Here is a 27,703-nt window from a genome sequence, read left to right as displayed (position 1 = left end):
CATTATATAAACATGAACATATACTGCACAAAATGTCTTCCATGCAAGGTTGTTAAGTTCCTGATTGATAGATGGTATGCTTGTTTTAAAATGTATGGATTTGCATAAGACTTAACATGAAATCTGCTAGACGTCTGAAATGCATTGGCACCCAGGGAATCCTCCCATGGATCTCTCTGCTGAATCATCATATGTGGTGGGTCATAGTGGACAATGATAAATTACACCATTATCAGCGTTGTTTCAACACTATCAGTGGAATTAGCAGGAAAAGAATTAGGCTCTGACCCGCACTTCGATGTGTACTAAATTCAGGGTTTTTACAGTACTATTTCACTTGAACAAAAGTCTTGATTGCTGTCATAGGAATGCCTGCATGCTCCTACATGTTAGAATATGATTTCTTAAACTCACACTAACAGGAATCTGTTGCAAGAAGATGGTAGCAATTTTAAGACAATAGCCTTATGATTAGAAATGTTGAGATCAGCAGATGACTGCATTTTCTCAAGGGCAACTGAGACAAAATGTACCATGGAAAATGGAATAAAGAAACATTAGTGGGTAAATAATTGAATTGTCTTAGACCACATTTAAATTACACTGTTTCCCAGTGGATACCATTTTTCTTCATTTAACTGGACTCTACTCAGTTGAATGTTAACAGCTCCCACAAATGTTCCTTTGCTTTTCACAACAAGCTTCAGTGTATGGCCTTCAAGTTGCATAACTTTGTTGTACACAACCTGAAACAACATAAAGTGTGCAGAAAAATGAATATGAACCTGTGAATTTATTTGTCAAGCAAAACACATCAGTACAGCCTTCCAGATGATGACGATAACTTTACAATAATTACTGTAAACTGTCCTCCAGAATGCTAAGATACTAATTATGAGCCAAATTCAAGTTAGTGGATTCAGCTCAGATCTACATTTGATCGATGTAGTTTATATAAAGGAGGTGCTGCCATTTTAGGCTTGTGAAGTCTGATTACCAAGCATTTGTAAATAAACTGGAAACCTGTGTTGCTTTATTTGATAAAAAAGAATACGAATGCATGATTTGCCATGTGAAAATCTGAACTAAGGCTGAGTTTTAACTCAAATGTGGAGATATATCAGATCTCCACAGACCTCTCCAGCAAAGAATACAATTGTTGGCTTTCCAGAGGAGAGAAAAAGATGAAGGGTACTTCTCATGGACAGAAGTGTGAAAACATAATTAAGGAAAAGTATAAATTAATATAACTTTTAAATATCTATTTGTCCATATCAGATGCTTTAAAAAATGGTGTTTCTGTTCTGGGAAAACAACAACAAACAAACAAGCCAATCACACCCCCCCCACCCCCCAACCCCCAAGCAACCCTGTTATTATGTCTCTTTCTTTTTTTCTTTTATTTGTGACTTAGCATATTATTATATTATTTGTTACATGTTGCTCAGTGGTGCCTCAAAGCAGCTTTATGTTCCGGCCATGCGTCTCATGTAAGTATATCACACAATGCACAGGACTGCAGAATATTGTTATTAGAACTGTAACGTGATTAAATCTCATTCTACACACCAAAATTAGAAAGGAACACACCAAAGCAAACCTAGATTTTCTTCTAACCAAGACCTCCATAAAATTCCACATCTGATGTAGATCAGAAATCCACATCACAAAAAAGAGAATAATTTTCCTTTGAAACTTGCATACATTTTACTAGTTCAATAAAAATAGCTGTATATGTGATCTTGGTTGTTAACTGTAACTAAATATGCCCACTATAAAAAAAATTTGCATTTTTTAAGGGACTTATTGAGTTGTTAACATGATGGAAAGCTCAGCCTACTCAGTAGATGCTGTGGGTGTGGAACATGCCTGAGATTGGCCCCAATTTAGCAAGTGGAAACAACTAAATCTGGATGTTTCTGTTAGTCAAGAAGTGCTGCTAATGCTTCTCAAATTAAATGACACAGTTTGCTTAGCATCTCTTTAGAAAATTATTAAAGCCTATAGTTTCAAAACAGTATCTTTGAAATTACCTTGGTGCTGTGAGAACACGGATTAATTATGAAATGAAAACACAGTGGTTTCTGAATTAAAAAATAAATCTGGAGTGATAGGCTAACAAGAATGAGCTGCATTCTGAATAGACTCCTACATTTCAGTCTCTGCATTAATCAAAAACTGCTGAGTGAACCGCATACAGCTTGATAGAATGTGAAAGAATGCTGTCAGCAAGATCTAGTCCTCAAAGGAAAGCTTTGTTAGAGAAGTGCATTTAATCTAAAATTTGTATGGATGGAAGTGTTTCCAATGTTTTTGCTATTTTAGTTGCAATGGAAAATGCTTAAAATTTTAATCTCACCATGCAGCTTAAAAAGCAAATGCAGTAACATACTGTCACTTCACAAGAATAGGAAAGTGAAACTTCCCACAGTGAGTTTACCATGCAGCACGCCTGGATTTACTCTGCAACCTGGATTCAGTCTGTATGAAGAGGAAAGTCAGACTAAGCCACCCAGCCCAGCCTGGGTCTCTGTGGGCTGGACCACAGAGTACTCCCTGTTCTGCCCGCTGTGAGGAACAGCGGTGGTCATCAGTGACACACTTCAGACAGAGATGACTCTATAAAAGCTCAGCCCCAGCAGTGTTCCTCTTGCACAGGGCTGCCAAAGGGTGAACTTCACAGGTGTGCCCAGGAGGTGTGATATTGCTGGTTCTCCCAGGCAATCCTAACAGGGCTGGTCTGTCCTTGTGAGACCACAGCGTGCTCTGGTCCATGGCAGGTGAGACACCAGAACAAGCTCCCTGATGTAGTGGGATGGTTGATGTGGAAAGAGTGAACAGCCACAGTACTGGTGATAGAAAAGCTGTCCCATCATTCTTTTTCACTGGCTTTTACTAGAAAGGTCTTATCAGGCTGCAGTCTGGTAAGCCTAATGTGTCAATTTGGAAACCTCTGGAAATCATAGTTTAGAAGAGCTGTCACAACAGTGGTGCCAGGTGCCTTTCAGTTTTATGTTTACTGACTGCCTACTTAACCAAACTGTGTATGAATACAAAAATCCAGCTTTTCTGTCCTTTGATAGCATCTCCCACCAATATAAACATGACTTTAAAATGTGATGTTGGTGGCTTTCAACTGATCCCCAAAACTGTTTCTAAACTGATGCTACAGCTGAATTCCCATTATCGTCAGGATGTGGGGACAGAAGAAAGCCTGTAGACAGGTGAATTATATGTGGACAAAAGAAATATTCCTCCAGTCAGAATTTCACAATCAGGACAGTTAAACACTGAAATCATTGGTTAGTAACAATATTTGCCTCTTAGATCAAATGGAGGTGTGTAATGCACAGCCACGTAGCACATCAGTGGGACAGCTAGGACTGGAATTCAAATATTTTTGTCTTGAAAAAGAAAAGCACATTATCTAATGGCATTTTAATCACAAATGAGGGACAGTTGCTTCCCCTTTGGAAGCACAGTGCTGCAGCTAGCAGCACTCCTCTGTTAGGCCTGGGCTATTAGTCCTGCAGCATGCCAGCAGCTCCCTGCTCTGAAAGCAGCTGCAATAGCACTCAAGGACTGATGTAGCCCAGGTGTCTGTTTATGTTTGCCCTTCCACTCCACGTGCAGGATGGAGGGAATTCCCTCTTGCTCTTGCTTTCCTGTGGCAAAGCACACTCGCTTTTGCTGTGGAGGTTCACTCATTCTAGAAGTGTGTACCTGCAGGTGCTTTAGAGACAGGGCATAGCGAGTGTGAGGACTTGCCATATGTCTTGTAGCAAACGTGACACATGAGAAAGACCCCACTGTCATTGGTTCTGCACATTGATCTTTTTCTCGGTGAGAATTCAAACTTAAATAATTCAGACTTATTTTCAGTTTTCTAACTTTTCTCTGTTTCCACTAAACTAATTTGGAATCTCCCAGGTGTTTCCTATTTATTGCCAATGGCCTAACAGCTGGCATATTATTCTGTTTCTCCTTACTTTGCATCCCATTTTTCTGAGATGATCATTTTTTAATTCAATTTTACACCAATATGAGTGCAACAAACTGAAATCCAAATACAGGAACAAGAGAAAAGGAGCACTTGTTAAAAGCAACTCCAAAGCATTCAGCATGGTTCATTCTATTGCTGGTCCTCCTGGACCTTCGCATCTGTACTCTCACATATATGAGTAGAAATCAAAAATAAAATGCACTTTTGCAAGGTTGATAATTTGCTGTAGGCAGTCATAAGCAATAAAAGTACAAAACTAAAACCAAAAATACCCAAGAGAAGCACATTTCAGAATTTTTCTGTCTCGAACATGGAGAGAAATTAATCTACAGTTTCCTTCCAGCCATTTGGCTTTAATAAAAACTTATGAACTCATAAAAAAGGCTAGCACATTTCTGTACACAGCATTTTGGACAGTAACTAACTTAAAAGACAGCTGACTTATATTTTTAGCTGTTTTCCTTCCCTGGGGCTTCTTCTGCCTCAGTCTACCAGCCTTGGACAGAAAATGCATACAGAATGATATCACATATGGAGGAGCAGAGCTGCTAACAGTACAAGCTTTGGGTTTGAAATGCCCAAGTTCAGCAGAGCCATATGTCCACACTGTGATTAGCAGCTCCTGGTGAAAAAGTCTGAGCATCTGTGAAGAAGGCTGTAAGTTTTGAGTAAAGGATATTTAAGTGTGCATGGATTTTATCTTAACAGCAGAAGGATGATCCTTAAACACAATTAAATCCCCTCCCAGCACATACAGTCTGACTGCACTGAGAATTTTGGATTTTATGGCATTCAGATTGGCATAACAATGATTAGAAACAAACTTGTTTAATACTGTTACTAGATGGTTCTAGTGGACCGCACCACAGTTTGGATATTTTTAAAGGAATGTTAATATAGAAACAATTCTATTTCTTCTCTTCAAATAACCTTCAAACATAAAGAAATAACTTTTGCTAGGTCAATTGGCCTCATTCCACTCCTTCATTAAAAAAAAAGAAATATATATATATATATATATAGTGGAAAAATAAAATCTAGTTCTTTTTAATTCCCCTGCAACAATATAGAGAGCAGGAAAAGCAGTGGAGGAGCCTCCTTGCAGCAGTGCTGGAAGCCATCAGTGTAAATAGGTAGCTTTGTAATCAGCTAGAAGTGGGAAAAGGAAAAAAATAAAAGTCTCAGGAGGGGGTATCTAGAAGATAAGGACTCAGTCTCAGCTAACTAACTTAATTTTAATTGTATCTTATCTGTGAAACAGGATAGAGTGGCAGTACTTTCCATGAAGCTTGCTCAAAGTATGTTTGTAAATTGCCTTGAGATCCTTAGGAGATTTGCTTTACGTGAAATTTATCTTCTCCAATCCCACCTACTGTTTGAATCTCACCTCCGCTTACAAAAGAATATATTCTGCTTTCCATTTTGTGGTAAACGTTTCTCTATCCAAATGTTTCTTTTCACCCCAGAGGCACTAGCACTTCAGTGGTAAGTGAAATAATTATATATATGGCTGTGAACTGCTGGTGTCTTGACATAAAAAGGACTGGGCTATTTATTATTGTATTATCATTTAGGACAGAGACAATCAATTTGGTTGCCCATTTTCAAATGTGATTTTGAGTAACAGCATCCGTTCAATTAGCGCTTTTCATGCTATTCCATAAATCTGAATTAAAAACAGTTTAGGTTTTGGTGCAGTGACACTGGGGCTCATCTGGATATCATATAACCGTGATTACAGTACAAGACCAAACAGAGTGAATAATCCAACCACTTTCCCAAGGAGAAATGCATAAAGAGACTGTCTCACTGCTGAGAAAGAAGCAAAAGAAAGGATTGTTCCCATTTATAGTTCAGCTTATGATATATTCCTTCTGTTTGATCATACTTGTAACAGCATTTAGAGCCGCAATGTATTATTTCAAGAAAAAATAACAAAAATAAAATGCATAAGAAATGATGGAAGAAAGTGAAGAGTACTCACAATTTCATTGTAAGTAGGGTTGGTGGTTTTTGGAACTGTTCTTGTTTTCCTTCGATTGACCTCATCAGGATCCGGCAGAAGATAGAATTCAGCATGCACACTTGGGGCAGAGCCATCTGGGAGGCGCTGAAAAACAAAAGGTCATAAATATGAATACCCAGGTTTTAGCAAAGAAAACAAATAAAGAAGTACCAAATGAAATCTGGACTTTATGCAGACATAGAAACATATCACATCCTGAGTGTTCTCTTGGCTAAATCAGAGTGCTAATGCAGCAAACAACAGAGACTCTTAGAATTCAGCTTTATATTGAATCAGGAAAAAATCAATGAAATCATATAAGAATGATGTGAAGTTGCCTATCTTTAATATTTTATTTTCTGGTTGATAAATCCTTAAGCCTCAATCTGCTTTAACTCAGTTTACACTGAAAAATGTCTAGGCCTTCCATTTTCCAGAGTAATGCATACAAACTGGATTCTATCTAAAAAGTTCCTATTGATTGTAACCCTCAAGTAGCAGGGCTGACAATGAGAAGAACTGACTGTTTCTAAGGGTATTTCATAACACATATGACTGACTGTAAAGGAGACAAAAATACTTCCCACAGCAATATGGGCAGAACAGCATTGTTATAACAGCCTGCCCCATCTCCCCCATCACACAGCTGCAAACTCTCTTTAATTTTCAAGTTCAAATTACTTAATGGTATTCCAGATACTCCAGTTTATGGGAGCTACTCCAGATCAGAGCCAACCCATTAACCAGCTCAGTCATAAGTTATTGATGGTGGGTGGACAGCTTCTGGAAAACCTCTGGACAGCTGTAATCTTATTACTAAAGCAACATTATTATCACTTAGAATACATATTGGTAGTAGAAGAGTTTAAAGTTTAGCTTTAAAGGAACATGCAAAGCGTATAATGATGAATAACTATGGAAAAGGTATCTTCCCAGCAAATGCCTTACTGCTTAGCTTATAATTTAGTAGATATCTTCGTGTTGATAAAATAGTAGTATGCAAACAGAAAACACAGAGGCAAAAACACATGGGCGTTCATCAAAATATCAGTAATTTCAGTAGTATTATCAGTGTTTTCAGCATCAAGCTGACCCGACAGCTCCCAGGCAATCCAGTGCCAGGATGCAAAAATGAATGCGCAAATGAACAAAGAGATCTTAAGATATCTGGAACACATGAACACAGAGCATAAGCCAAACATTGCATTTATATTTCCCACTGTAGCTTTCCCTGGCTCAGAATTAAGTGGTTTTTCAGATTTTGATTATTCACAGTATGTGACTAGAAATATGGGGCTTTCTACAGACATCATCAACAACATCTTCTTGTGATAGGAGACACCGCTGGTGTCCTAGCAAAAAATAACTCTCTGCTAGGAAGAAAAACAGCGCTTGTATATAAAAGCAACCAGTTCTTGCACAACAAATCTCTGTTTTTTGTTATCTGAAATGATCCTTCAAGGCAGATGATGTGGTCAACTGGAAAGACTAATATTGCTATACAGCATCAAGGGATGTACTGCTCAAATCATTACATAGTGTCAGCACTATATGAATGATTAATGTTACTGTCACTAAGCTCTGCAAAGTATATCTGATGTAAAATATATGTGGGATTAAGTTAGCTGGGATTCAACTACCAAAATAAGAATGCCATTAAATGGCATTTTCCCAGGACAGAGTACCATATTTTTAACACAGGATTTATAACTTACACTATCAATTTAAAAGCCTATCTATATTGATCTGGGACCATATTAAAACTTCAGTCAAGACACACAAATAACAGTAAGTGAAATGGTCTCTTAAAAATTGGGAAAGAGAAAAAAATGTAGCCTGGTACTACTCCAAGTAACCAGGATCCTATCTGTAATAAAGCTCTTCCTTTCTCAGTGAATAGATAAGCACCACTATACTAACTTAAGGGTCAATGGATTTTGGTCATTTCAGACACAAAAAAGAATAACATTTACAAAAGAAGTTATTGCCAGCTCAACTGCTGCAGCCCAACATAAGGATCTGAAGCATCTCAAGCATGGAAATGCTATAAAAATGGGATAGTCTTGTAAAATGTCAGGCTTTATAAATCATACCAGCGCTGTATTGCCTAACCAGGGGCCACGTCAAAGCTAATATTGAAAGTTGAGGTAAGGAGCAGCTGAAAAGGGCACTGGACTGAGAAGCCCAGCTGGTAGGCAGGAGGCTATAAAGATAACAGAGGACAAATGCCTATACCCAGTTTCACTTCTTTTTCAGCTGCTGAGACAGGTCTGCTCTGTGCCCACTGCTCACCTGCTACAGCACTGTCACAGATCATGGCAGCACATTCTGCATTTCAAAGAGGTTCATCCTGACAGTCACCTGCCAGGGAAAGAACCCAAGCTAATTGCTGTGTGGTGGTTTAACAGGACATGTGTACTATAAGCACACACAATGGGTTGAAAGAGAGTCAGATAAAATTTCCTCTGTGCCTTACAGTCGCTCCTTGTCTCCTTCTGGCTCATTATCTAGCCTTCGGACTACTCACTTTTCTCCATCAGCATACTTCTCCCAGAATCACAGAGTTATAGAATCACAGAATGGTTTGGGTTGAAAGGGACATTAAAACCCACGCAGCTCAGACTGCCCAGGCCCCATGCAAACTAGCCCTGAATGTCTCCAGGGATGAGGCACCCACAGCATCTCTGGGCAGCCTGTGCCAGTGCCTCATTGCCCTCTGAGTAAAGAATTTCCTCCTAACATCTAATCTGAATCCTCTTTTTAGTTTAAATTCAAGGAAGTGGATTTGCAGTACCACTGTGCCTTATGAAACATGAAGATAAAACTACTTCCACACTACTCCTTTGAAAGCAGTTAAAGATATGTTGAAAGAGGTGAGTAGGAGGAGAGGGTCAAGACAGAATATCAAAAGAAAGAATATTTTAGTAATTCACTGAAGAAAACTCAGGGCAGAGCAGTTGCTCTGGGATCTTTCAGAACTAAAAACAAAGCCACTTTTCATGAATAGCAGCAATCAGCCACCAAACTCTTAGAGGTAATGTAAAAGGCAGACACCTGAATTCCAACTAGAGACTCTAGTTTTCATTGTTGGTTTGATTTTTTTTTTTTTTCTTCCCACTTCTCAGATATTTTCCCACTTTTTCTTTCTCTCCTGAGAAGGCAGAGGGAAGACGCTCCAGATTCCACAGTTGTCCCAGTTCTCCCTCTGCAGGGGCAGTATTATGCCATCAAGTGATAAAGGAGCTTCAGCTGAGCACTGTTCAAGCCAGATCATATACTCAACTGCCCTCCCCAGAATCCTAATACAACACAAAACATCTCACAAAACTCTTTCGCTGTCCCACAGAAGACTTCGTCCCCTTGCAAACTCACCATTCTAAACTTTAGAGGATGAGCATGATCAGCCCTGGCTTTACAGGAGCAGACTCTGGATACTGCATGCAATGAGTTTGCTGGCTTCTTACCAGCACAACAACAGAATCATTTCTTACGAAGAACTTCCTTCACTAAAAGAGTGAAGAATCTTGAGACAAGACTTGTGGTGGTACTGGAGAAGGGGAAGTACTTTGCTAGACTGTCTCCAACAGGAACAAAATGAGATGAATGTGCTAGAGTTATCCTTTAAAAATCTAAAATAAGTGAAATTTGAAGTAAATTGTTCTAAAACTCAGGAACTTTTGGGAAAACTAGTTCTTTCTCAGCCTTTCATATATGAGTTGAACATTTGTTTGAACAAGGGAAAATGGAGAAAATATTAGAACTGTTTTCTTGCTAGAGATGGTGTCTTCTATCATATTCCAGAATGTCACATTTAGTGAACAGACCTGCTGAATTATCCTTTCACCTCTGACACACTGCATTGGCAGATTTATAAATTTAGATAAACATGAAGAATATGTGAATATGAAGTGACTCACATCTGTTCATAGTCCAAGCCAGAAGAGAAGTCAAACAGTACTACAGGAATGCCATTTTGTACTTTAACTACTTTGCAAAGCCCTTACAGCTTGAATATATTTGTAATCAAGCAAGCAGAAGAAAAAAAAACAAAAACAAAACAGCTTAATATTGAATTCAATATATGTTTAATTCTCTAATAATTTAACTAACTCAGACGTAATGTAAATTTATTTCCTGTAAACCAAGTTACTTCCAATTTTAATTATGATCTTACTATGATCGACTATGTATTCTGGTAAACAAGTTCCAGCAGTAAAAATCTGCAAGGCTGCAAAGGTTTAAAAGTAAATTCACAACAGAAATGCCATAACTCTTCTTGCCATGCATATGGACAAAAAAACCCTAACAGGCAAATAGAATCCACAACACCACAGCGGTTTTGATCTGCCAATAAAACAAATGAGTTGAATTTGTAGGCAGACTCCCAGTAATTTCTCCATATACAAACAAGGTTCTGCTGTATAATTTTCTCAGAGACTGACCTGTTTACTTGACCCTGCTAATGACTAAAGGAGGAACTCAGTTATAACTCTCTGCATATGTTCTTAAAAAAACAGTTTCTTTTTAAGATGTTATTTTCTACTGAAGTCACAAAGAAAGTAATGAAAATATTGAAAAGAAAGGGGGACAGAAAGAAAAGAAATAATACTCTGAATCAACTTCTCTCCACATCTGTAATTCAATACTGAAAAACTAATACAGACATGTCTCTGTTATGTCTGTGTTCCATTTTTCACTCCAATTTTATTTTCTGAAACCAAAAGGTATTGATATTTGCTTACAGAAACCCACAAAGATAGGTTATGTCCCGTGTAATTTAATTTTAAATATGCTAGCTGTATCTGGGAAATAATAGATGAAATTCAATTAATTTTTCCATGAGAATCACATTATCGTAATGACTTTTCTCCCTCAGTCATTACTAACCATCCCCAACTCTTCTTAGCAATGGATTCTTTGTTAACATGATGAAAGGGCCATCTACTTCAAAATTTACCAGATTTAAACTACTAGCATGACAACATGAATACTGGGCTTCACTCCTATGAATTTTAAGGAAAATTTTAAGATGTTAAAATTTTAAACTTTGGGGATAATCTATTGTAATTTTATTTTTATTTTTTTAAACATGTCTTCCTAAGTGAAATCAAATTTAGCTTTTCAGTGACTACTGCCTCAAATTTACATTACTTCATCTGTTTCTCTTAGTGTTAGACATGCAGATATTTTCTTCCACCTTTTGTCCCAGACTGAAACAGACTGATGGCTCCTGAAGATTTGATAGCTTCAGATGCTGTTCTCTTTTCTCATTTTTCACCTTCAACTATCTTGACAAAAAGAAATGATCAAAGGTAACTTGCATTAACTAATGCCACCTTTCCACCTCTATAAATAACTTCCTTTCTTCCTCCAAAATTAATTTCCTGGACATTCTCAAATCTCAATTGCACTCTTCCCCTCCTTCAGTGAAAAAAAAAAAAAAAAAAAAAAAAAAAGAAGAAGAAGAAGAAATAATTCAGGCTTTAGAAATGTTCCCATCTCAGCTTCTTCCCCCAAATGAAAAGAAAGGAAACAAATCCTTCCTTTTTATCCAGTAGCTCTCACTCAGTTTTCTCTGTTTTCCCATCTATTATCTTTACCTGTTGCTTTTCTCTTACATGCTCTGCCATCAGATTTTATCTTCTATATGGTGAAGAATGTACTTATAATATCCCTTAACATTTAACATGAAGATATGCTTACATCTTAAATAAAATCTTGTTACCATAGCAAATGGTTAGAAAAAAAACCTTTGAAGCTCTAAAGCAAAATATTTATATATTAACTGTAGACATGAAGTAGACTTGATTAATTTCCAATCAAGGAGGATTACTAAAAAGAAAAACTGCAGAAGAATTGGTCTTTTACACCAGAATCTTGCATGAAACAGGAGTTGACTAGATTAAAACCAGTAAGAAATGCAGAAGAGCCATCAGGATTGCTGCACTGTCTTTGAGTGACAGAGTGAAGTTGGTATGCAACTTTCCAAGGAGAAGTTAAACCTTTGCAAGCTGCAGCTTTAGTAACAACTACTGCCTCTGCTTTAGAAAACATGTGCTTTGGCTAACTCCAAATTTAGAGGTCTGAGAAAATAATCATCACTAAAATAATGCTACTACGAAGCAACAAGATCCTTCAAAATAGAACAATGCTATATACACCTCGAGGACAAACTAAGTGAACAAGAGGTTCTGTTTTTACTTCTTCATAAATTTTAACATGGGACTGAAGATCCTTTCCTCTTTTTCCTTTGAGATTTTCATATCTCAAAGCACTGAACAGCTGTAGTCTACTCTGCTACTACGCTTCTCATTTCCCTGACACAAAATATTTATACATTATTTCAAAGAATACTAAAACAAAAAAACAGATTTTTGATAACTAACAAACAAATACAAAGGAAGACAATCCACTATTTTGCTATGGTGCACCCTACATGCTCTACAACTGGCAAAACAAAACAGAAAATAAATCAGAGAAATCAGAGAAAGTAATTACACAGATATGGGTGGTTTTTTTTTTTTTTTTTTTTTTTTTTTTTTTTTTTTTTTTCCACCTCGGATTTCAAAATATTTAATTGCTCCTTTGCAAGGTAAGTTTTGTTTTACCATATTTTCTGGTGCCAAATTTCTTGCCCACCTCTCTGTTAGAAACCTCATTCCTATTCCTGACTTAACTCTTACCTCATGCAGATATATGCAGGTATGTGCATAAACAGAGGAGAAATACTGTGACAGAGGACATAGTCATGGAGGTCACTGACAAAGCAACAACAGCAACAACAAAAGGAAATGAAATTGATCTCAATTTAGCATATCTTTGCATCGTTTGAGAAGAACATAGACATTGTTTCAGGGGAATTCTGGAATACGTTTATTGAGTACGTATTTTCTGCTTTTCAGAAATCTTCTAGTGGTGTCAGTGAAGCAAGGCTCCAGATGGCTTTGTCATTTACTATGATAAAAATGCAAAGGTGCTATATCCTTGTCTCTGATTTGAATCTCCAAATATATCCTGAGCACATTGTGCAGCTCAGTACCTTCAGTATCCCCCTCAACCTGCCTGCTCTGCAAGCAGCCTGTCAGTGCACCAAGTGGGTAAAATATGCCTAATGCAGGTGGTGTTAGTTTAAGAAAAAACAGTGATTTTGTTACTGGGTTTGTTTCAGCCCTCTCTCCCCCAAGTGAATTAAAGTATTTTACCAAAAATAAAAAAGATGCAGTTTTTCCAGTTCAGCTTTGATTGTAGTAGAGTAGAAGGGAAATGGACTCGTGCAACCTAGCTTTTAATAAAAGATGATGTGCCGTATTTCTAAGAAGGAAAAACTACAGCCACTCTGGCAAAAATAGGGTCTTGAGCTGTTGTGAGTCACAAGTTCTCTGAAGAATGAACCAGCCAGCACTCTGCAAGGTCTCCTGGCTGTCAAATGGGAAAAAATAACCCTCAGTCACTGATGCAGAAAGAAAAGTTCACAGCTACAACTCCGCAATGAAGACACCATTTCTGGACAAAGAAGTTGAAATGTTGACGTACCCTAGTGTATATGTGAGCTATGATTGCAAGTACTCAGTAAAGTCTGCGTAGCTTTTTGTAATGCTGTCAAGGAGGTAGCCAAGAAGCATATTAATCTTTTCCAGGCTGTCTTGGTTAAATCGCCCACACTTTGGTATATAGCTCCACTTGAGAAAAAGATGTTTTAGATATCTGCACAAAGGAGCAGATGTGACAGAGGCCCCGTATAAAGTCCTCCCTGCTCACAGTGTTAGCTGGTAGCCTGATGAGACTTGGTACATCATCTCCTGTATGTTCAGGAAAAAGAGTTGCACTTTAAATCTCCAATGAGCAAGATGGAAGTATAGGTTTTCATCTAGATTAGTTTCTAAAATACAGGTGCCTTGCGTCACCTCATGTGCCAGAAGGCATATTTGGAGTAGGCTATGTGACAGGGGCTTCATGGAAAACCAGCACTCTTCTGGAGCAGACACTGGAGGACAAGGAAGATACTTTATGGTGTTCGCTATACTCACAGTCAGACAAATGAACTCCATCATATCATATATGTATGTGTCTTAATTTCAAACTGAATCCAAATCCTAACTGGCACACATGCAGCGGTACTTTTTAAAAGGAAGAAGTATTTGTTAAACATTTAATAAAAGGAGTTCTTTTCTTGCAAGGAGAAAGATAGATTTGGAGAATCAGGCTGATTCCCAAATGATTCAAAGCTTCCGAAGAACTATGTAAAACGCTTCTGATCTGCTTCAGTCATTTGAGAGGAAAACACATCTAACTCTGCTTAGAATTAAATAAAGAAAACTGATATCCAGAAGGTCACAAGGGTATCCTCGGCTTCTAAGCCTTTATTACTATAAAGCTCAGAAACCAGAACCAAACTGTTTCAGAAAGATGAAGAAAAGAACAGAGATGTATCTGCTGTTCAGTTTGAAAATAATGACTTCTTGATAATCCAAAAGTATCTGTATATTAGGATAGACACAATTCCAAATGAAATGGGAAAGAGTCTACATGGGCATGCAACTGTAGTTCTGAGGTAAAACGGACTACTGTCTTTTACTGTCTGCAGCCAGTAGTAGAGAAGTAGGGCTAAGTTATCTCCAGTAAGACATGATATGGCTTTGTGTGCATATACTATTGTTTCTGAATTAACAGAAAGGAAAATTATGAGTGCCTCTATCCATCTTATTCAAAGTGTAAGTCTAGCTCCTGAGGCCCCCGTAATATTTCACCAATGCTCAGCACAAGATTACTGGATAGTCACTAGCTTCACGTGGGTATCAAAAACTTTCCAATACTGCAAAAAATAAAAATAACAATAAAAGAAGGTGGCTGCATAACCTGAAGTGCAAATGTACCTTTACTCACAGTAACAGATTTGAGCAATAATTGCTAAAAAGGTTTGGGGTTTGTTTGTTTATCTGAAAGAAACAAGTGATAATGTTCTAGATTCTCAAATCTCATGCTACACCGCTATTTTCAGGTCATTTAAAGTCTTTTTTTTCCCACATAGATGAAAAAATATCAAGGTTCAGTCATGCCTTAAGATTATATTATTCTTGTACAAGCAATATTGATGCAGGATGCAGAATGCAGAGAATACGTTTCATGGAAAGCTCTCTCTCTGAAGCTTTGATCTAGAATTACTAGCTTGCATTCCCTCTTTGCATTTTCTTCTTTGCACCCTGTAATATTGTTGCAATTGGAATAGCTAATTTCCCAATTAAAATTTAGTTAAAGAGTCTATAAGACTGGCTGAGATACAGTGATCTACTTTGGACCCTTAGAAATAAAGATCCCAGAATTTCTTAACTGTTGGCTCTTAGAGAGTATAAAAGAAATTAGCCTTTGAGAAAAGAAACACATGTAGATGCTGTTGTTCAGTTTCTTTTTGTCACATTTATACTATCTTCTATCCTTGTCTAGGCAGAGATGAATGTAAAATACATAAATGGCAACTGTATTATGTGCCTACATCCTTTAGGTTCTTAATTAGTAAAATAAATCTTTAAGTACCTGAACCAGACTACTTTTAATTTCTGAGACTGTACAGATCCCCCTCCACTTTTCTTTGGGAAATTATTCTACAGCTTTCACACTCCTTCTGTAAGAAACCATTTTGTTATATGATGCAAGCAATTTCTGCTCCTTAATTACTTCTCATTACCTCTACTTAAAGTCTTGCTCAACATCCTAAATAATTCTTCTTGAACCTTGCTGTGATCTCCACTTAATGGAGAATTTTCACAATTGAGTTGAGTCCTTGTTAGTCAGTTCTCAACTAAGTTAAATTTTAGTAAAGTATCAGTCCTGGAGTATAACTCAATCCCAAGCAATCCTACTGAGAACTGGTTTGGAACTTGAATTCTAGTTATTAAAAAGCTTCCGGAGAGCAATATTCTAGCATCAATGCCTTATAAAGATAAACTACTTAATTTCTGCATCTTAACACCAGGATCTTACCTTTCTCATTGGCATTTCTCCTAGCAACCTGATGTCCCACCACTTGCTTGTTTCATTTCACATTACTACAGGAAATAGATTCGTATCTCCCTGAAGGAATAGTTTCCATTTGTCCAAGCTACTTGTGGTGTTCTGTAAATGACTTTTATTCACTTGATCTTGCTCCATCTCTACTATTATTTGCAATGTTTTTTTCACTTGCATCCAATGGCAAATTTAATTTACATTTGCCTTCATCTCCTGGATCACTCATGTTGTTAAACAAAACTCATTCTTTTTATTTGATTCAAAACAGATTAGCTGTGTAGGGAATTACTGAAAAACTAGAAATCAGAATTAAGAGATAAGGCAGTGCAATGTTTGTGACAGATGAAAGGGTTTAACAAGAAATGATGGCACAACTTTCCATACAACATATTTGTCAAAAACATCCTGTGACAAATATGATGGAAATCAAAAGTGATTTCTGCACCACAAAATCATATCCCAACTCTTTCCTATTTCAACTGCTGCTGAGTAATAGGCTTTGTTTATAGATATTCTGCTAATTCTGCTAAGAGAACATGTTTGCCTAAACTAATTTGCATTCATTTTTAAAGTACTTCCTATGAATATGAAATTAACTTCATTTTATAAGTTCAAGCTAGAACAAGAACTTTCTTTTCATGTTTTTTTGTTTTGTTTTGTTTTGTTTTGTTTTGTTTTTCTGCAAAAATGACTGGAGACCACCATGTGTATGTTTTACTTTCCCACATCTGCCAAATTTCTGATTTCATTCTGTTACCAATACATTCTGAATAAGTTTTGTTCATCTCAAAGGGATGTTTTTCCATTTGTTTTCTATTGGTGGATGGCTGGTTGGGCTTTGCTTACCTATAAAACATATTCCCTACCCCTGCTGGCTAATCTGTGGGTTTCAGTAAAGAAAGTGGAAGATATTCATAATATTGTGAAAGGGGTGTATGTAATGTTGCTTTTTATTTAATTGGAAGGCATTGCATTGCTGATATGTAATATATTTTCCATTTTAATCTACAAGGGCTGCTCTGAAAATATTGCCTCTTACTGTATTATGTTGACAGACAACATCAGAGGTGGATGTTGGTGATATGGCAGTAGACACTGAACCTTCAACCAGTATCCCGCTACATTCTGTTGCTGTGCAACAGATGGCAGCAGACAAAATGCATATGGCAGTCTGACAAAGTGACATCTGATACGGAAGTGTGTATGAAGCAAAGGCGTGCCACTAAATTCCTCCTTATGGAAAAAAAAAAAAAATAATAATGGCACCACTGATGCTTGCTGAACATTTACGGAGACAAAGAAGTGGATGTGAGCAAAGCGAGGCAATGGGTGATGAGTTTCATCGGTAGTGACAGGGGTGTGAAAGACAAGTCACATTAGGAATGGGTTTTAATTGATTTTAATGCACTGGGAATGATGTTGGCCATTGTGGAATATCACAAATTTTTGTGCCAGGTGGATTCCATGAATTCTCACACAAAACCAGAAAGAAAACCATATGCAAATTTCTCAGGACCTACTGAACCAATACAAGGCTGAAGGTGGTAGTTTTCTGAGTTGCATCATTACTGGTGATGAGATATGATGTCAACGTTATGAGCCAGAGTCAAAACAGCAGCCTATGGTGTGGTTACATGAAAATTTCACATCAAATAAAATGTTCAAGATACAGTCCTCTGTGGGTAAAGTGATGTGCTCTGTCTTTTGGGATAGGAAAGGGGTGATCCTTATGGATTTCCTAGAATGTGGACAAACCATCAACTCTGACCATCACATCAGAACACTGACAAAGATGAAGGCTTGAACTTCTAGAGTCAGGCCAGAGAAGAAAACAACCTTTTTCTTGCAAGATGAAAACATCATGCCCCCATACAAGTTTGAAGATCATGAAGTACATTGCCAATCTTAGTTGGACTGTCCTACCACACCTACCATATAGTCCAGATTTAGCACCTTCTAACTTCCATCTGTTTGGGCCAATCAAAGATGGGCTGTAGGTGCAACATTTTCCTAACAATGACACCATCATAGCAGCTTCATATAACAGAGGGTCACATCCACTGATGCAGATTTTTACAAGCATGGAAATAAATAGGAGGCATTACTTTCTAGGGAACCAACATAGCAGTAAAACAAGTATCTCATTCCCCAGTCTGTACCTATAGTCAGGGTTGCCCCTTCCCAGCTGCAGAATTTGGCACTTGTTCAAGTCTTGTTCAACTTCATGCGGCTGGCAATTTCTCAGCTTTCTAACTTGTCTTGCTCCTCTCAGTTTAGTATCATTAGCAAACTTGCTCATAAAGTGTAAATATTAGTGGGCCCACAAGAGTAATTATGGGAACCAAAATTAATGGAAAAAAATTTCCTGTTCCTTACTCAGCTCAAAGCCTAGCAAAAAGCAGTGAAACATCTACTTGTGCTGTGTTTGGGAACTTCCCTATAGCTCTACACCTGCAGGTTCAGAAATTGATTTAATTCCACTAATTTAGGGAAAGCTTGGCTCTCACATTTCTTCCTGTAGTTCTTCAACTATCACATTTCAGAAACGTTTTTGGAAGCAATTTCCACTTGGATAGCATAGGACACAAAATGGAAAGAGGCTGGATGTCTGTTAAAGCTTAAAGCTGATTACTAATTCATCACCCATATATCAGCTATCCCAGAATCATTAATCACTAGGAGCGGTTCATGACAGCCTCAGAACTTCTAAAGAAGGAATGCTGGAAGTAGTTTTGGAAAGTACTGCATGAATTTATTTTAATTCCAGAAAATGTTCTCTCTGTAAAATTGGTTCTGAATTCATCATCCATACACACTTTCCTAAATTCTGGTCACATTTTACACTTATTGGCATGAAGTTCATGACATGTTGGCTTTGTTTCTCCTCCCCACTATCCCTGAGGAATTTTTCTGTACACAAGAAATAGTGGGCAAAAATGTCTAGCATTGAGGACTGAAAGTTTAGCTGCTTATCTGGAAAAACAGGGCATGCCTGAAGTCATGGCAATGAAATCAACAGACAACACACATTTCCTTATGTGCCAATGCTCAACCAGTGTTCCCTTCTGGATCTCAATGAAGTACAAAAATAAATATATCAAACAACCCTTCTCTGAATTTCAGAAACTGCTACTTCTTTTCCAATGGACTCTCTCTCTCTCTCTCTCTCTCTCTCTCTCTATATATATATATAGAGAGAGAGAGAGAGAGAGAGAGAATAGACAAGCAAGCACAGCAGCAGTTAGCCTGGCTTTTTCTGGCTTAGGCAGTACTAAGCTAGTCCATACTCTGCTCTAAGTTCTCTTATAATCTTGATATTCCCCATTTTCTGCGTCAGTTAATGTACATAAATGTAAGTGGATGGTTCAAGATCAGCACCTGTGTATCTCCAGTGTTCATAAATCCACCTCCACAGCTTCTTTGCAGATGTGGGAGGCCATGCCTTTCATGCTGCCTCATTCTTCCTAGTACTCTCCCAGTCCTCCTGACTGCTGCCATTCTTTGGGTATAGGCCTGCCATGGTTGGAATGTTCTCTCTCCTAGAAAAGAAACTCACCCTGGATCCTGTATCTTCTCCCTTAGTCTACTTAGAGCATTGTGCAAGGTACTGTATTATTGCGTTTGTGTAAGAAACTAATCTTGTTTCATTCACTTATGCTGCCACATCCTCTAAGACTCAGAGGCAAAATCTCTCAGTATTTCCAAATAGCATCTCCACGTCATTGCTACAACACTGTTTCCTTCTAACTCAGCTTGATTTTATTGAAACAATATTGCCTCCATAGCCTATACATAAAGTAGAGTGTTGCAAGGTATGCAAGTAATGGTCCAAGAGGCTGAATTAAAATTATGTAATAGGCATGTTTGGAAAATTATATTATTGTATTGTCATGACTTTTCTGTATTTGAAAATTGTAGCTATTCTACTCCATTGTTGGTCTTCAAAGTATTTTTAAATGACTTTTCATCAAGGACTGTCTTTCATAACATGTGACAGTAATGTTGGTGTGAGTCAGAAGAGGATGCTTGGAAACAGAATTAAGGATGGATAACTTGTAGGTATGCAGTAAATCCAGCATACGTGGATGCATCAGACTAAGAGTGCCTGTTCTAATGAATACTCATATGCACCTACGTTAGACCGATCTCTGGCATGTCTACACTAGATCAGTGCTCTCTCATTTAAAGAACCCACATGACACTTGAAAACGGCTATAAACAACACCAGCTCCTTAGGGATTATCTTGTGAATCATATGTTAATATAGAATTTGCACAACAGGATCTATAGCTATTAAAATCTGTAAAACTATCCATCCATAAATAATAAATGAAATGCATTTACATGGATCAGAATTCTGCATCGCAATTCCTTGCCAGTTCTGTGAGGTTACATTTGGGATTATTTTCTCCCATTGCAATACTTATCACATCTGAACACATCATAAAATCTCTATAAAGTGATAAGTAAATGAAGAAGAGACACGCAAATTATTTACTATAAATTCAGAAACAAAACAAGATTGCAAAGACGAACCACTAAAAACAATTAATGAGAGTCTGCAAAAGACTGAATGTATGTGAAATCACATGTATTGAATAAGATATGATCTTGGCATACTTTGAAAATCCTTGATCAGATAGAGAAAAAAAAAAGAAAAAGAAAAAGAAAGAAAAAGAAAAAAGAAAGAGGAAATGTAAGGAAAAAGAAAAGCAAGCATGACAGAGAGATTGATCTACACAACTGGAAAGCTGTGAAGATAACTAATGGGATAAAGAACCTAATAACCTTTCCTTAATAGGTTGCTAATTTGAAGGCAGTCTAGTATCACGGTACCCAAAAGCACCACAGCGATGGTGGAAGCAGGATGGAAGGAAGGAATGAGAAGCCCAGGATTTAAATACATTATTTCCTATGTCAGGTGGCTAAAACAGTCACCATTTTTCAAGTCATGAATCATTGCTGGTTTTACTGAATTGGACTACTACCAGTTCTCTGCAAACTCACTGAAACTGAGTTTCCACTACTTCCAATAGCCAAAAGCCAATTTAAATTCATATTGTCCCTTTCACTAAAGTGGCCTGAACCCTGGATTTCAGTTTTGCTATGTACAGCCATCTACACTATAATTTATTCAAATTTAATTAAATGAATGAAAGTTTTGAAATAAAGAACACAGGAGCCAGAAACAAGCAGAACAACTGCTTCCAACATCTGTAGATCTGCTTGCATACATCTCCACATCTCCTGTCTGAACTCACGGTAACAACATGAACACAACAATCATTTCAAAATTCTCCTTCCACCAACTAGAAGCCTATCACTGTTATTTAGTGTTAGAAAGTGCAAAAAGAAAAAAATAAAGGAGGCTTTAATCTATATCTAAATATAAAACTCATATAAACTGGACCAGTAGAAGCTGATCTCATCTGTCAAGGTGGCACATGGGAAACAAAAAAGTCTCTCAAGATTGAAAACTTACAGGATGTTTTATAGACCAAAATGAATATGCTTGAATTGCAGATCAGAATCTGGAGTGGCAAATGGAGAACAGCTGAAGCTACATAAACCTTGTGTGACTGCATGTATCAGGACAGACTGGGGGCTGAGCTGCTGGAACAGAGCTCTGCAGAAAAATACCTGGGTGCCCTGGTGGATAATTGGTTGGCTGGGGCAGCAGTGTGCCCTTGTGGCCAAGAAGGCCAATAGTATCCTGGGGTGCATTAAAAAGAGTAAGATCAGCAGGTCAAGGAAGATGATTCTCCCTCTCTGTTCTGCCTTGGTAAGGCCACATCTGGAGTACTGTGCCCAGTTTTGGGCTTCTCAGCTCAAGAAAGAAAGGCAACTTCTCAAAGAGACCAGTGGAGGGCCAAAACAATGAGGGACTTGGAGCATCTCCCTTATGGGGAAAGGCTGAGAGATCTGTGGCTGTTCAGCCTGGAGAAGACTCAGAGGATATCTTTTGAAGACTTACAGATAATGAGTGGGAATGATGTGGATTCTTTTCAGCAGTGCCAAATGACAGGACAAGGGTAATGGGCATGGACTGGTATGAAGGAAGTTCCATGTGAATGTGAGGAAAAATTTGTTTACTGTGAGGATGACAGAGCACTGGCACAGGCTGCCCAGAGATGTTCCTTCACTGGAGATATTCAAGACCCAACTGGATGCTTCTTGTGTAAGCTACCATAGGGAAACTGCTTTAACAGAGGTCTTGAACTAGAAAACCTTTCAACTCCTACAATTCTGTAATTCTGTGAGTTATATAATCAATTAAATACTCAGCCCTATTTTATTATCACCTGGTCCCACATACATTCCTTAGTTTGGCCTCATTTAAGAAAAGCAATTGCAATCCAGTCTGAGATGGAGGCGGCATAAATGTATGCAGTAAGAGCCTGCAACCATTCAAAACCACTTTAATCTTTGAGATAGACAAAGAGAGTGAATGGAAACTTGAGCAACCAGGAATTTCAGAGCACATCCAGGTGGCTGAACTCATGACAAAATAGCAGACGCACTTCCTCAGCTGAGAGATCCAGCTAGATCCCTCTTGATATTCTCATCAAACAGTTTCACCAGCCTTGTGTTGAGGGAGCTCTGCCAGATTTCTCCTTGCATACCCTGGCTCCAAGAATGTGCAGTATTTCCCACTTAATCTCAAGACACTGTGTTATAGAGATGAGCATCACAGCATCAGGAGACATTGCTTCTTAAAGTACTCCACTGCTTTCTGCTGACCTCTTCCCTGCTTGTAGACCTTGCTTGAAATAAGTGTGTGGATAATCAATAGCAACAAGATAATGTCCTACTAAGGGTTGTGATGCTGCATGATGTCACATACCTAACTCGTATCAAAATGTGTCGGCTGAAAGTGCCAACAGGCATCAGAAATGGTTTTGTATATGGCCTGGAAAAGGTCATTGCTGGCCATCAGGCAAACATGGTTTCCATACAGGTCCCATAATTACAACAACACTGAGCAAGACCTAAGGAAGGCTGTGTTAAATAATGATAAAGAAGTGTCACCCTAATTATGAGTTAAAATTATTTGCATCAGAAATTGTGTTTGAAGATTAATGTTTTCACAGCACCATGAGAAAGTCAAAGGGTTAAGAGCTATAGATTATGATGAAAACACTTACAATGTTCCTCATGTGTTTCAACATCACTGTCAGACGAGTGCCCTCATATGATATGACTAACTGCACTCCAGGTGTACCATCAGTTGACTGAGGACCTGAAACCAAACAGTTTGATTTTTTAGTAAACAGTTTAGTGGAAGCAGATGTTTAACATATCACAGAATTCATGAACTAAGACACACAACAAACCACTGCCTGCTTAAATTAGCATTGAAATTAGAAATCACTGTCAGGGAGTGGGATAAAGAGAATGGTCTGACATGCTGTGCTCATCTTCACGCTTCTTTATACATTGTCAGTCAGATTTTTGCTTTCTAACAGCCATCAATCTGAATTTTAGTGGGAAATTTATTTTTGTGCTAAGATTAATTCTGGACATTATTATTATTATTATTATTATTAATTGGTATTGTTGCAATTTTTCCATTTTTTTTTTTTTCCGGTTCCCAGCAGAATACAAAACAAAATCAAACAAAAAAAACCCCGCACAAACGCAAGTTTCTAGACCAGTGTCAAAACGATTGCAGATTTACAATAACAACTTCTGTATCTCACAGATATAAATTCTCCCTTCCTTATTTGTTATCTCTCTTGTTCCAGGCTGGTTTTCAAGTAACCCACTCCTTTCATAAAATTTCTACCAAAATTTATTTACAGAGTTTGACTCAGTTTCCACTGAGAAAAGCATTTTCCAACTTCCAAGCAAGAAGGACCAGGCTCATAGTATGGAATAAACGACTAAGCATATCCTGTTCCTTCTTTCTGTTGGAAGCATTAAGCCAGCTGTCTTCACTGCCAAAAAGGTGTGTTCTTAAACTGGGACATATTGCTTACCCAACCCACAGAGACAAAGCAGAAAATAAAGATGGTTTTTACTGCAGTAAACTAGATAATAATGAACACGGTAGCTGCTTGTTGGTATCCCTCTGACCATCTTATCTTGCAATGCTAATGCTGAGCATGCAGCACTTGGTCTGAAGCCCAGGGCTCTCCTCACACTGTAGCAGTCCAGACATTGCCTGTATGAACTGGCCTGTTTCTACTTGCACAAACAGGGATTCATTTAATTACACCAAGGCTGTGTAGCATTCAGTATTTTATATTTACTTTAGATGGAAAAATAAAAACTTAATCCTTCTAACTTTACAATGAAACAGTGATCTTGAAGGAGCTGGGCTCTGTTCTGCCTTCCTCCCTATTCAAAATGTACCAGACCCGAAGACCTCAAACGTAAAGTGCTGCTCCCCTGCACATGTCTTGGGATCAGCCAGCCAGGCACCAGCCTTGAACTCACCACAAGGCAAGATAATGAGACAAAACAATCAGCATCAATCAATTCTTATCTTACCAAAAGTGAAGGGAATGAGAAAGGAAGGTGAGCATGAAAGAACTGCCATTACACACTAAGGTTATGCACCTACAGAAAGAGGTGTTTTAGAGAGCATCAGGACTGTTCATCCTCGGTAGCACTCAGGATTCTCATATCTGCCTTTCAATCTCAGCAGACACCTGTGCACTCCTTTGCACTCTCCGTCTCTTTTCCACATGCGCACCAGAGCTGTTACAGCCAGAGTCACTGAGGGCAAGAAATGAAAACTTCTTTTCTCAGCCTTCACTCTGTTGTTCAGCAGAGGAAGCAGCAGAGGGGAAGTTGTGAAAAGTAAGCCACGTTGAGAATAAACTAAATGTGTAACCTCTGAGGTGAACAGAGGCTAAAATAACTGTTAAGCAGATAGAATTACAGTGCTGTAACGTACTACTGACAGCCAGGGAGCAAGTGCAACTGCCATTTATCCTAAGGAAAGGAATTCAAATTAATTAAAAATAACAGTAGGTACATACAATTGCCATAGTATATTTTTTCTAGGAGGTCTAGATATCAACATTCTGAGTTTCTGATGTTTTGACTGGAATTTTAGAATAGGAAACTATCTCTAGCTTCTTCCCTTTGGAGACTACAAAAATACATTTTTAATCACACCCTAATTAGAGAAGGGCCTGAAACAGGCTTCTGAAGAATTGAAACGTAACAAAGAAATCACTGAGCTAGGACTTAGAAAACTGAGGTGCAGCCCTTCATTTGTTATTCTCCCCTAAGAGCTGTGACAAATCACTTAACTACACTGCACCTTATTTCATTTGTTCCATGCAAAGCAGGACAGTGAGGGATAAGGAAAGTGAAGAAAACTGCACAAAACAGAAAACGATGTTTCTTTTTGCTTGTTTGTTTGTTTGTTTTCTCCAGGGTAACAAAAAGCTCACAAAATCATGCCCCACCCCCAGCCCCTGCCGTGCTATGCTGTGTCACCATTTTTGAAAGAAGTTCTGTGGAATTCTGCCATTAAGCTGCAATAGGAAACTTAGAATCTTAGGTCAATAAAGACTGTAATGCAAGGAAGTTTTGCTTTGTTTAAGGGTGCTATTCTCTTGAGGGTCTCTGTTTATGTTGTGAATTGCTGTGGGTCATGCTGAGCAGCTCAGCAAGAGCAACAGAGCTCAGAGGCTGAATTATGTCATTTGAATTCAGTGGTACATTTTGCGTTTTCTCTCCTACCAGCGCAACCACAGCTGAGTGTTTTTACCCAGCAAAGGTTTTCTTCTGTGGGAGCTGGCAATTTCAAGTAGGAAAAAACAAATGTAAATAATTTCTAACCAAGCTGAAAATAATGAAAAGCATGAGCAATGAAAATGCATCTCTAGTTGACTATGTAAAACAGGCAGTATGGTTATGCATATTACCAGAATACTTCTTGCTCTGTAATAATTTGAGCATTAACAAAAAACCCACCAAACTCATCAGCCCTACATTGAAGAAAATGAGTGAAAATAAAACAAAATGCAAGAAAACTGATAAACACAGAAGAAGCATCTTCAATTTGTATTTCATAATAGACAGTGGCTTCTGTTAGCAAGACTCAGATGAAGTAGTTTATGTTTTCCTACTTCAGTGCTAAAGCATAGCCTTTTTGAAATCTAGGTGGTTTTCGCTTCAAACGATAATAAAAAAACACATACAATAATTACTTCCAGTCTGTCCAGCTTTGGCAGATGGACTTGAGCTGAGACTTGCATTTTTAGGAACTGTCACGCTCTACTTGCACTCCATTATATGCATGGACCAAATGCCAGTCTGCTGTAGATACGGGATAAAGCCTCACTGACTTCAGCTGAAGCAAGATTTTCCTCCCAGGGACTGATTCTTCACTCACAGGTGTCAGTGGAAAACTTGTCACATGTCAAACGAGGACCCTGAAGCTGGACTGCCAACAGAGCTGGGTTTGTAACATTTTTTTTACATCACTGGTGTCGGCATGCCCCAGCACTCAGGAGTGCCAGCTGCCAATCCCCACAGCAGAGAAACTCAAACTCTCTGCCAGATTATAATGCCTTTCATCACAGAACATAAACTCTGGAAAACAGTGGGCTTCTTCTTCTTTTTGGATGAAAAACTTAAGGAAATTAGTGTTCAAATTTTATTTCTATTGAAAGTGGAACAATCATCAGAATAATCAGTTGCGTAATTCTTCTCTTCAACTAAGCAGTTTTTTCTAGAACGACGGAGAACTTCCTCTAAATATTTTGTGCAGTGTTTCCATTAGAAGCATTTTAAAACAATATCCGCATTGGACTTTGCACACCGTATGAGAAATAGAAGCAGTGAGGAAGATGTTACACAGAAAATGGATGAAATCAATAGGGAAATGATAATTTAATACATTGCATTTCATTTGTGGACTGCAAGGAAAATGGCAATGCTAATTAACAAAATGTCGCAGCTTTCATCCTCTAGGCCAACAAGTCGTGCTTATGGCCAGCAAACCAGCCTATGTCCAACTAAAATAGGAATGCAACTTGTGGCAAAAGCTTTACGCTGAGAACGAGCAACTGCAGCAGATTAGAAAACTGTTCAGGATAAACATAATAGGCTACTCTCCTGAGAGAGCATTCACAAGGACTAGCAATTTCCATGGAGAGCCATATGGTACATTTCGATTTTTTAAAAACTTGGATCCTGCTTTGGAAGAAAACAAAGCCGTTTCTCCACTGTACTTATATGGACAGAAACCCACTGATGTACACACAACACTGATTGTGCCTACCAGAACTGGATCTGGGTTGTGAATTTTTACAACCAATAGCAAAAACTTCTCAATCTCATAACTTCGGTGAAAACAATCTCAATTACCCGTATTTTCAGTATATAAAAATTCTAGAGAAGAAAAATGAGAAGCATAGTTTGACATAATTAAAAAAAAAAAAAGATAAATTTTGTTTCTTCCTTTTTCATTTTTTTTAAAAGAGACATATTAAAAATGAATGTCTGTGAAATCATTCCTGATATCTGTTCTCACTCCCATGCGGTGTGTTTGGTATAATGAAATGCTGACAGTATTCAGTGCAATTCAGAATCTGCTCCATTGGGAATACTGAATCAGTATTCATGTCACAGCAAATTTAGCACTGATTTTTAATCTCTTCATTGCTAGGAGCATAGTACAAATTCATAAATTTTAATTTTTATTTTACTTTAGTAAGTGTAATTAC

At 37.9% G+C, this 27,703-nt stretch overlaps 1 protein-coding gene across 1 annotated transcript in view; it reads right to left on the bottom strand.

Moving 5' to 3' along the window:
* The window catches only part of PIK3C2G (phosphatidylinositol-4-phosphate 3-kinase catalytic subunit type 2 gamma), a 188,359-nt gene continuing 160,656 nt past the window's right edge, over window positions 1-27,703 (bottom strand). Inside the window, exons 31-33 of the mRNA XM_072351379.1 lie at window positions 23,159-23,253; window positions 5,988-6,113; window positions 1-746 (exon numbers count right to left, since the gene is read on the bottom strand). Of these exons, the coding sequence (XP_072207480.1) occupies window positions 594-746; window positions 5,988-6,113; window positions 23,159-23,253 (374 nt within the window). The 3' untranslated portion in view covers window positions 1-593. The remainder of the gene's footprint in view (window positions 747-5,987; window positions 6,114-23,158; window positions 23,254-27,703) is intronic.

Source organism: Excalfactoria chinensis, chromosome 1 (genome assembly GCF_039878825.1).
Source record: "Excalfactoria chinensis isolate bCotChi1 chromosome 1, bCotChi1.hap2, whole genome shotgun sequence".
NCBI lineage: Eukaryota > Metazoa > Chordata > Aves > Galliformes > Phasianidae > Excalfactoria > Excalfactoria chinensis.
This window is presented reverse-complemented; position numbering and strand designations above follow the sequence as displayed.